General features: G+C 38.8%; 1 protein-coding gene across 1 annotated transcript; it reads right to left on the bottom strand.

Annotated features, from left to right (window-relative positions):
- Positions 1-8,434: 8,434 nt before the first annotated feature.
- On the bottom strand, positions 8,435-9,370 carry LOC120876519 (olfactory receptor 10T2-like). The gene has a single exon (XM_040258476.1). The coding sequence runs from the start codon at positions 9,368-9,370 to the stop codon at positions 8,435-8,437; it is 936 nt and encodes a 311-aa protein (XP_040114410.1).
- Positions 9,371-12,140: the final 2,770 nt, after the last annotated feature.

Here is a 12,140-nt window from a genome sequence, read left to right as displayed (position 1 = left end):
TACCCATGTAGGTCAATTGAGTTTCTTAATTATTTCTCAAAGCTATTCCCTCATCTAGGGTACCTCCTCTAGGTTCCTATATATTTATTCTTTTTGGTGTCCTTCACTCCTTTCTTTAAACCTTACATTAGTTTTACTACTAATTTTAAAAAACCATTTTTTCTATTTAAGGCAAGTTTGCTGGTGATGAATTTTAGTAGATATTTTTAAATTATAAAATGATCTTTATCAAACCCTCATTTTTGAGAGAAATTTCTATCTTAGGTAGAATTCTAGGTCAGTTCAATTCAGTTGCTCAGTCATGTCCGACTCTTTGTGACCCCATGGACTGCAACATGCCATGCTTCCCTGTCTATCACCAACTTCCAGAGTTTACTCAAACTCATGTCCATCAACTCGGTGATGCCATCTAATCATCTCATCCTCTGTTGTTCCCTTCTCCTCCTGCCTTCAATCTTTCCCAGCATCAGGGTCTTTTCCAATGAGTCAGTTCTTTGCATCAGGTGGCCAAAGTATTGGAGTTTCAGCTTCAGTATCAGTCCTTCCGGTGATTATTTAGCACTGATTTCCTTTAGGATGGAATGGTTGGATCTCTTTGCAGTCCAAGGGACTCTCAAAGGTCTTCTCCAACACCACAGTTCAAAAGCATCAGTTCTTCAGTGCACAGCTTTCTTTATAGTCCAACTCTCACATCCATACATGACTACTGGAAAAACCATAGCTTTGACTAGATGGACCTTTGTTGGCAAAGTAATGTCTCTGCTTTTGAATATGCTGTCTAGGTTGGTCATAATTTTTCTTCCAAGGAGCAGGTGTCTTTCAATTTCATGGCTGCAGTCACCATCTGCAGTGATTTTGGAGCTACCCAAAAATAAAATCTCTCACTGTTTCCACTGTTTCCCCATCTATTTCCCATGAAGTGATAGGATCAGATGCCATGATCTTAGTTTTCTGAATGTTGAGCTGTAAGCCAACTTTTTCACTCTGCTCTTTTACTTTCATTAAGAGGCTTTTTAATTCTTCACTTTCTGCATTAAGGGTGGCGTCATCTGCATAACTGAGGTTATTGATATTTCTCCCAGCAATCTTGATTCCAGCTTGTGCTTCATTCAGCCCAGTGTTTCTCGTGGTGTACTCTGCATATAAGTTAAATAAGCAGGGTGACAATATACAGCCTTGACGTAATCCTTTTCTTATTTGGAACCATTGTGTTGTTTCATGTCCAGTTCTAATTACTGCTTCCTGACCTGCACACAGATTTCTCAGGAGCCATTTCTCAAGGTGGTCTGGTATCCCCATCTCTTGAAGAATTTTCTAGAGTCTGTTGTGATCCATGCAGTCAAAGGCTTTGGCATAGTCAATAGAGCAGAAATAGATGTTTTTCTGGAACTCTTGCTTTTTCGATGATCCAACGGATGTTGGCAATTTGATCTCTGGTTCCTCTGCCTTTTCTAAATCCAGCTTGAACATCTGGAAGTTCATGGTTCACATACTGTTGAACCCTGGCTTGGAGAATATTGAGCATTACTTTACTAGTATGTGAGATGAGTGCAATTGTGTGGTAGTTTGAGCACTCTTTGGCATTCCCTTTCTTTGGGACTGGAATGAAACCTGACCTTTTCCAGTTCTTGTGGCCACTGTTGAGTTTTCAAATTTGCTGGCATATTGAGTGCAGTACTTTCACCGCATCATCTTTTAGGATTTGAAATAGCTCAACTGGAATTCGATCACCTCCGCCAGCTTTGTTTGTAGTGATGCTTCCTAAGGCTCACTTGACCTAGTATTCCAGGATGTTTGGCTCTAGGTGAGTAATCATATCATTGTGATTATCTGGGTCATGAAGATCTTTTTTGTATAGTTCTTTTGTGTATTCTTGCCACCTCTTCTTAATAGCTTCTGCTTCTGTTTGGTCCATACTATTTCTGTCCTTTATTGAGCCCATCTTTGCATGAAATGTTCCCTTGGTATCTCTAATTTTCTTGAAGAGATCTCTAGTCTTTCCCATTCTATTGTTTTCCTCTATTTTTTGCATTGATCACTGAGGAAGGCTTTCTTATCTCTCCTTGCTATTCTTTGGAACTCTGCATTCAAATGGGTGTATCTTTCCTTTTCTCCCTTGCATTTTGCTTCTTTTCTTTTCACAGCTATTTGTAAGGCCTCCTGAGACAGCCATTTTGCTTTTTTTGCATTTCTTTTTCTTGGGGATAGTCTTGATCGCTGTCTCTTGTACAATGTCACAAACCTCCATCCATAGTTCATCAGGCACTCTATCAGATCTAGTCCCTTAAATCTATGTCTCACTTCCACTGTATAACCGTAAGGGATTTGATTTAGGTCATACCTGAATGGTCTAGTGGTTTTCCCCACTTTCTTCAATTTAAGTCTGAATTTGGCAATAAGGAGTTCATGATCTGAGCCACAGTCAGCTCCCAGTCTTGTTTTTGCTGACTGTCTAGAGCTTCTCCATCTTTGGCTGTAAAGAATATAATCAATCTGATTTCAGTGTTGACCATCTGGTGATGTCCGTGTGTAGAGTCTTCTCTTGTGTTGTTGGAAGAGGGTGTTTGCTATGACCAGTGTGTTCTTTTGGCAAAACCCTATTAGCCTTTGCCATGCTTCATTCAGTACTCCAAGGCCAAATTTGCCTGTTACTCCAGGTGTTTCTTGACTTCCTACTTTTGCATTCCAATCCCCTATAATGAAAAGGACATCTTTTGGGGGTGTTAGTTCTAAAAGGTCTTGTAGGTCTTCATAGAACCGTTCAACCTCAGCTTCTTCAGCATTACTCGTTGGGGCATAGACTTGGATTACCGTGATGTTGAATTGTTTGCCTTGGAAATGAACAGAGATCATTCTGTCATTTTGGGGATTGCATCCAAGTACTGCATTTCAGAGTCTGTTATTGACTATGATGGCTACTCTAGTTCTTCTAAGGAACTCCAGTTCTTCTAAGAAGAACTCCATTTCTATTTAACACCATACACAAAGATAAACCCTAAAAGGATTAAAGATCTAAATTTAAGGTCAGAAATTATAAAACTCTTAGAGAAAAACATAGGCAGAACAGTCCATGACATAAATCACAGCAAGATCCTCTATGACTTATCTAGAAAGATGGTACTGATGAACCTACTTGCAGGGCAATAATGGACACATAGACATAGAGAATAGATTTATGGACATGGTGGAGGAGAGAGGAAGGAGAGGGTGGGATGTATGGTGAGAGTAACATGTAAACGTATACATAACCATATGTAAAAATAGATAGCCAATGGGAATTTGCCGTATGTCTCAGAGAACTCAAACTGGGGCTCTGTAACAACCTCGAGGGTTAGGATGGGGAGGGAGATGGGGGGTAGGTTCAAAAGGGAGAGAACATAGGTATACCTATGGCTGATTCATGCTGATGTTTTGCAAAAACCAACACAATATTGTAAAGCAATTATCCTTCAATTAAGAATAAATACTTTTTTTTTTTTAAAGAAAAAACATTTTAGAGGTTCTAGATGAGCTAATCTTCTTCCATAACATACTCAATTTTATTCTGGCAGGAAAATAAAGCACTAGCTTGATCCCTTTGAAGAAATGAAAATATAGTGCCCAAAGGTGTCATTCAAATAAAAAAAGGACTGATGTCTCTATGTACAGTATAATTCCTAAAGGTGCATCCTAATAGAAAGTGGTGGTGTTTCCAGTGTAGGTTGGGTGTTGTGCTTTGCTGGGGATGATCTATTTATGGTTTGACCTTGTTCCTAGGGTGTAGCAATTACTCCTAAGGTGTAGTATTTCAGGACTCCCAAAAGTATATGGTGCTGTGGGTCCCCTCTACCTTAAACAGCCTATATACCAAACTCTATGAAACCAATGCTGCGAAATGCCCAAATCTCTGCTAAGATCTTCAGGCTCTCATAAGCTGATTTCCACTTGGTGCTTGATATCTCACAAACCCGTGTGCAACTTGGAAGTAGTCAAATTCCATAATGAGAAATTATACAAAGAATTTCAGGCTCACTGCTCTATAGTTTTTGTTTTTCTTTTCCCTCTCCAGTATCTTGGCCTTACAAGTCTTAGGCATCTTTGACCTCAAAGTTCTATGTATACCCTACCTTACTACCGAAAGCCCCAGGTTGTATCTTTTTGCTGTCTCTACTTCACATAATATCATTTGGTAAATGGATTTATTTGTGAGGCTCAAGAAAAGCTTTACTGGGGAAATGACATTTAAACTGAGACATGAAGGAAAAAAGGAGTTAACTGGTCATTGAGAGTTGAAAATGCAGTTGCAGAAACTTTTGTGGGTGGATAAAAGTAGTAATGTGGGAGGTTGAACTAATTATCCTTAACTCAAAGTACAGTGTCTGGTACAGAGCAAGCATTCAACAAGTATCTGTTGGTTAAACATTAATTCTAATCAATGAATTATTTATTTAGTGTCTCCTAGACACTAAACCTAGCACTAGCTTATGAACTGAGGAAACAAAATTTGAGCATGTTATGTATTTTTCACAACAATCAAAGAAATGTTTCTTAAAAACACAATGGTTTCCATTCAAATGGTATGATATAAAGTGCTAGTTGCCACATTCTTTTTAACCTCTAAAACAATTTTAAGACTTTTAAAATAAAAATTTTACGTGTTTAAAGTGTTCAGCCTGATGTTTTGACATACATATACATAGTGAATTGATAAATACAACCAAGCTAATGACTCAGTGGACATGAGTTTGAGTAAGCTCTGGGAGTTGGTGATGGACAGGGAAGCCTGGCGTGCTGTGATGCACAGAGTCACAAAGAGAAAAGTGAGCAACTGAATTGAACATATTCATCTCCTTACATCTCCTTATTTTTTTAGGTGTGATAGGAGTAACTTAAATTGACTCTTAGAAATTTTCCAGTATATAATACAGTGTTATGAACTATAGTTATAATATTGTACATTCAATCTCTAGAATTTATTCATCCTACATGACTGTAACTTTGTACACTTTGACCAACATCTTCCCATTCCCCCTACTTCCCCAACCCTGGTAGCTACCATTCTATTCTCTACTACTGTGAATTTAACTTCCTTTGTCTCCAGATACATCCATGTTGTCACAAATAGCAACATTTCCTTATTTTTTTTAATGACTGAATAACATTTCATTGTGTGTTTATGCCATATCTATTGACCTGATCATGCGGTTTTAGCTTTCATTCTGTTTCTGTAATATATTACATAGATTTTTCATGTGTTAAACCAAACTTGCACCCCAGAGATAAATTCAATTTGGTCAAAATTTGGCGACTTAAAATAATTAATGAAATAAAAAGTTTAGATAACTATATGAGGAATTAGAGATTTTTCACACAAGCAGGGAGATTTGTGAAAATGGAATGATGAAGTTTGTGAAATGGCTGGTCAGAGAACCTCTGCTGCTGCTGCTGCTAAGTCGCTTCAGTTGTGTCCGACTCTGTGCAACCCCATAGACGGCAGCCCACCAGGCTCTGCCATCCCTGAGATTCTCCAGGCAAGAACACTGGAGTGGGTTTCCATTTCCTTCTCCAATGCGTAAAAGTGAAAAGTAAAAGTGAAGTGGCTCAGTAGTGTCCGACTCTTTACGACTCCATGGACTGCAGCCTACCACGCTCCTCCGTCCATGGGATTTTCCAGGCAAGAGTACTGGAGTGGGGTGCAATTGCATTCTCTGCAGAGAACCTCTAGCCAAACTTTAATTCAATGTTGAGCAAAGAATGAGAACCACAGACCCAATAGTCTCTGACACTACCTACAATCAATGAAACTGTGATGTGAATCCCAATTGCAAGCCACTTGGGAGCTCTTTTCACCAGTACTCACTCTACACCACTCCCTGCTTTGTCTCTTCAAAATTCTCTTTCCTTGCTAAGTTTTCTCCTATAAGTTTAACTTAGATTCTGAAATCTTTCTATTCCACCTACCAACTTCTCACAAGTACATGATCTACCTCTCCATCTAAACCAAACCTAGCTATCCAAGGAGGAGACTTCTCAGCTCTACTGAAGAGAAGTTGCTCACTTCCCAATTCTACAAACACTTGCACATAATGTTAACATTCTCCTAGCCCCTCAACACATTGCTAAATCATTTACCAGCAATCTTCATGACATAATGTTTCACTTATTGACACCAGTACTATCCAGCAATGAAACAATATACCATTTTTTTTCTCAGAATCCTTTACTAACCATCCAGTTTCTTCTTATTTATTAAGGGCTTTGCCACCAACCCCTTGATTCTTTCTCCCATCTCAGTCCCCGAGTCCAGCTACAACATTGGGAATGTCACTCACCATATGGATGTGCTTTTAGGCAATGTGGCCTCAGGTGCCCAGCCCTCCCTGCAGCCTCTCCCTTATTTCAAGTGGCCTCAGATTCAGTTATTTACAGCACTCTCCACCTCTGTGGTTTGCATAAATTCAAAGCTATTTATCTTTGCCTATGCTCTAACTCAGCATTTCAATTATTTGCTCTTTGAGGACCTGTGGAAGTCCATTATGAAATCATCTAGCATACTCCTTCCTTGGGGTTGAAAAGAGTAGCTCTTTGACAGGTATCTGTATTATTCCTGGAATTTGATATGCTAAAAGTGCATAATAATTTTGAAGTAACTTTCATCACATTATTTTTTTTCAGAAATTCATCCATTCCCACCTAGTTTCCTTATTTCTTTGAATAGAGTTAAACAAATATGTTCTTTCTTTTACTTTTATTTTTTAGTTTTTTAAAATTAATTTTCTCTGGGCATAAACCAAGAGAAAACCATAATTCAAAAGGACACATGCACCCCAATGTTCATTACAGCACAATTTACAGTAGCCAGGACATGGAAGCAATCTGAATATCCAGCAGAGGAATAAATAAAGAAGATGTGGTACACATACACAATAGAATATTAGTTATAAAAAGGAACAAAATTGGGTCATTGGTAAGGACATGGATAGACCTAGAGACTGTCATACAGAGTTGAAGTCAGTCAGAAAAAGAAAAACAAATATCGCACATTAACACATACATGTAGAATCTGAAAAAAATTGGTATAGACAATCTTATCTACAAAAAGAAATAGAGAGACCAATAGAGAGAACAAGTGTATGGATACCAAGGGGGAATAGGTGATGGGATGAACTGGGAGATTGGGACTGACATGTATATACTCCTGGTACATAGAAAATAGGTAACTAATGAGAACCTACTCTACTCAGTGCTTTGTGGTGACCTAAATGGGAGAGAAACCCCAAAAAAGGGAGATATTTGTATATGTATAGCTGTTTTACTTTGCTGTACAGTAGAAACTAACACAACATTGTGAAGCAACTATACTCCAATTTTTAAAATTTTTATTGGAGTATAGATGTTTTACAAGGTTATGTTAGTTTCTACTGTACAGGTAATGAATCAGCCTACATATGCATATATCCTCTCCCTTTTGGGGTATTAAAGTATTTTAAAATTTCTATTTTGGTGTTTCACTCATTTCAACACTAAATTTGTGTGTTTGTGCTTTCTCCTTTTTTGATTATGTAAATTACTGATCTTTCTCTTTCCTTTCTTTCTCTCTCTTGCTCTCTCTCTCCCTCTATCATTCTCTCTTATCCTTTTTAATATAATTTTCTTCCTTCTCTAAAGGAAACCAAAATTATGAAAATACAGTACACTTAAATAAAAAAGAAAATACAATATTCTAAAACATTTTGATACACCTCCTACATACATATATGCTTGTGTGTACGCATATACCTGGGCCTCCATGATGGCTCAGATGATAAAGACTCCACCTGCACTGCAGAAGATCTGGGCTTGACTTCTGGGCCCGGAAGATCCCTTGGAGAATGGAATGACTGACTACCCACTCTATTATTCTTGCCTGGAGAATTCCATGGACAGAGGAGCCTGGTGGGCTACAGTCCATGGTGTTGTAAAGAGTCAGACCCACTGAGCGACTAAGCATACACACACACACACATGCATATATATGTGTGTACTGAACTGAACTGATACATAGGTATGTAATAAAATTTTTTAATATTTTGTTTAAAAATATTTTAAAACTACATCTAGTTTTTATGGCAGAAAAGGAGTAAGACCAGAGCATATTAGTCATTAGAACACATTTTCATTGCTTTGTATAACAAAGTGATGATTTGTATTGGAAGTACTCCAGGTGAAGGCAAAAGAAGAGGGCGGCAGAAGATGAGATGGTTAGATAGCTTCACCGACTCAACAGACATGAATTTGAACCAACTCTGGGAGACAGTGAGGACAGAGGAGCCTGGTGTGCCGCAGTCCATGGAGTCACAAAGAATTAGACACAACTTATCGACTGAACAAAAATAACTTCACTTTCTCTACTTTTATTTATCAACACTTGCACTATAAAAATTTTAGAAGTGTTCAGGGCTCTTTTATTTACTACCTAAGGGGAAAACCTACATATATTGCCTAGTACTTTCTTTAGGGCTGTTTGCATTTCTTTGTTTCTTAGACTGTAAACAATGGGATTAAGCAGAGGTGTCAGCACTGTATATGTCACAGCCATCAGCATATCTTCACGGAATGAATCCCTGCTCTTGGGCCTCAAATAGACAAAGCCAGCAAATCCATAGTGTATGCACACCACAGTGAGGTGGGAGGAGCAAGTTGAGAAGGCCTTATACCTCCCCTTGGCTGAAGGCATCTTCATAACTATGGACCCAATGAAGACATAGGAAATCATAATTAAAATAAAGCTGCCCACCAACACAAAGGCAGTGAAGGCAAGAAGAATCATTTTCTGAAAAATGGTGTAATCACAGGCAAGGGAGACTACAGGTGTAATGTCACAGAAAAAGTGCTGGATGATGCTGGAGTCACAGAAAGACAAGTTGAATACTATGAGGACAATGAGCAGTGACACCACAACCCCAGTAATGCAAGCAGCCATCATCAGCTGAAAGCAGATCTTACGGGTCACGAGGATGGAGTAGTGCAGTGGGTTGTGAATAGCCGTGTAACGGTCATAGGACATGGCGGCCAAGATGAAGCAGTTGTTGGTTCCTAAGCCAAAGAAGAAAAACATCTGTGTGGCACACTCAGGAACAGAAATGGACTTACTGTCTGATAGCAAGTCCACCAACATGCGAGGGATGACTACCACCGTGGTACAGGTTTCTGAAAAGGAGAGGCCACAGAGGAAAAAGTACATGGGAGTGTGAAGGTTGTAACTGAGCTTGACGGCCACCATTACGGATGTGTTTGCAGCTAGGATGGTCACATGGGAGAAGAAAACCATCACAAAGAGGAGATCCTGCAGGTCTGAGAAACTGGAAAATCCCCACAGAAGAAATGTGCTCACTGTAGTATGGTTGCCCATTCTCTTGGTGTATGTAGCAACTCTCCTCCAATGGTACAGAGGTTCTTGGGGTTAAGACTCTGATGAGACTGCTGAAAGTACTGATGCCTTTAATCATAGACACTGACAAGACAACTGTTAACAAAAAAGCCTGAGAAATGGAAGTTAAATGTAGTTGGCTTAATTCTACATCAGGACTCAGAGTGATGAAGAAAAAGATTCTCACAGGAGAGTATATATAAATTCCATAGAGTAGGCCCAAATATATATTCTAGGAGCTCCCTAATTTATCACCCCTTTCCAGCTTCTACAATCAGAATCTTCATGAATGAGAGAAATATGGAAAATGTTTCTCACTTACAAGAGTATGAGGAGTAAAGGACATAAAATGTTTTCTGTGTGGTCTAATCATAACTTGGCATAGAGAAGTACTTAACAATGTTGACTGAATCAATATTAAAGAGAAGTAAGGAAAAACTTTTGAATAGCTTCTGAACATTCTTGGAAAATAATTCTATCCTTAGAGGTGCTCTGCAGGAGGCAGTGGCTGCTTGGCTGACAATTATGTCAGTGAATGGACTTAAGAATGAGTGGACTTTCAAACTTACGCCAGTTTGAAATGTATGCTAATTTTCTGTACATAACTATGAGCTGAAGCAGAGTTGTTCAATAATTGTCTGTTATTCCGGCAGATCATGGAGGAAAAATGGTTATGGAGACTATTCTAATAATGGATGGCTCATCTGGTTCATGATATTCTGATCAATTCTTGAGCTTTCAGGAAAACTTCCAGGATAAAGCTAACTGATATACTGGTGGACAAGGCTTCTTTGCAGCATAGCTCTTATAAGAACTCAACTATCTCAGGTTATCTTCATCAGTTGTTAAAGTATCTACTCTGTGTTTGAGATGACAGCATGAAAGTAATATACAGATGTTCCAAATAATATGGAGCTTGGTTTCAGGCACCGTTGTTAGGGAATGAAAGAAAAACAGTGAGAAGACATTGGTGTGGAGTTGTAGATTGGAGACAGACTGGTAGAAACACACTGGAAACTATTTTTGCAGGATCCACAAAGCTTGAAGAAAAGAGAAAATATACCATTATCTGCAAAGTTTGTGTGTTGTTTAAGTACTGAATTACTGGGCAAAAGATATACAAGGCAGTGATGTAGGTAACCAATATTTACTCATAATTTCAAATACACTGGAAAAAACTCTATGTGTTTTTCTCACTAGATTTCTCCTAACAATTATGTGTGGTAGTATTTCAATCCTGATGTTACAAAAATTGAAACCAAGGTATAGGTTGCTTGACTATCTAAAGTCAATACATTGATTCCAAAAATATTTAGTTACTGTATACAATGTATTAGTCAATTTTTTATATGGGAAATATAATATAGGATAAGACATATGACCTTTCCTATCTCAGATAGAGAAAAATGCCATGAAGAGAATTAAAGGAAAGTGATATGGAAGTGAAGGACTGGGTGGCTACATTGGAGTATACAGTCAGGAAAGCCCTTTCTATGGAACTGACATTTTGTGATTAGAATGTGGTAAGCATGCCCCATATAAGATCTAGGGGTAAAACATGATACATGCAGGAAACAGCTACTGCAAGGATCCCATGGTGAGAATGAGCTTTACATGCTTAAAAAATATCTAGATAAGCAAAGTATCTAGAGGGGCTTCATGGTGGCTCAGATGGTAAAGAATCTGCCTGCAATGCAGGAAACCTGGGTTCAGTCCCTAGGTCTGGAAGATTCCCTGGAGAAGGGAATGGCAACCCACTCCAGCATTCCTGCCTGGAGAATTCCATGGACAGAGACTGGTGGGCTATAGTCCATGGGGTTGCACAGAGCAACTGAGCGACTAACACACACACACCCACTCCGGTATGCCTGGAGAATTCCAGGCAGGCTACAGTCCATAGGGTCGCAAAGAGTCAGGTGTGACTGAGTTACTAACACTTTCTAATGTACCCAGAACACCTCTGTCACGTAGCCCCTTAAATACCTTACAGGATAAATAGTAGTATTGTGTCCATTTTTGAGATAAGGAAACTATAGTCTAGAGAGTTACTTAATTGTGAAGGTGATAAAGTTTGCCAATGCAGGAGCTGACATTTATACCCAGACAGTTACTCAGGTGTAGATCTTCTTAACTAGTGGGTTAAAAAGTGTTCCTGCAAGTGGCAGTGCCCTAGCATGGCATTCAAGATTTACCTGCCCATCTCATCATCTGCCACTAAATTCCTCTATGTGAGAAGCATCCCATTGTTCCCCAAGCATGGAGTGCCCCTTGGTGGCTCTCCTACTGTATACACATATACACACTGTTTCTCTAATTGCAACGTTCTCCCTCTGCGCTTCTTAAACCACAGTCTTTGTTCCAAACCCAGTTTAAATGTCACCTCCCTAAATGTAAATTGGTGCAACCATGTGGAAAACAGTATAGAAATTTCTCAAAAAACTAAAAATAGAACTTCCATATGACCCCACAACTCCACTCCTAGGTATATACTCCAAAAACCAAAAATGCTAATTTGAAAAGACATATGCACCCCAGTGTGTTCATAGCAGCACCATTTACAATAGCCAAGATATGGAAGCAACCTAAATGTCCATCAACAGATGAATGGGTAAAGAAGAAGAAGATACACACACACACACACACACAGGAATACTATTCAGTCATAAAAAAGAATGAAATAATGTCATTCACAGAGTGTGCTAAGTGAAGTAAGTCAGAAAGAGAAAGACAAAGGACTTCCTTGATGATGCAA

Source organism: Oryx dammah, unplaced genomic scaffold (assembly GCF_014754425.2).
Source record: "Oryx dammah isolate SB20612 unplaced genomic scaffold, SCBI_Odam_1.1 HiC_scaffold_17, whole genome shotgun sequence".
Classification (NCBI taxonomy): Eukaryota; Metazoa; Chordata; class Mammalia; order Artiodactyla; family Bovidae; genus Oryx; species Oryx dammah.
This window is presented reverse-complemented; position numbering and strand designations above follow the sequence as displayed.

Coding starts and splice junctions, on each gene's coding strand:
- LOC120876519 (XM_040258476.1), bottom strand. CDS start 9,370: ATGGGCAACCATACTACAGTGAGCACATTTCTTCTGTGGGGATTTTCC.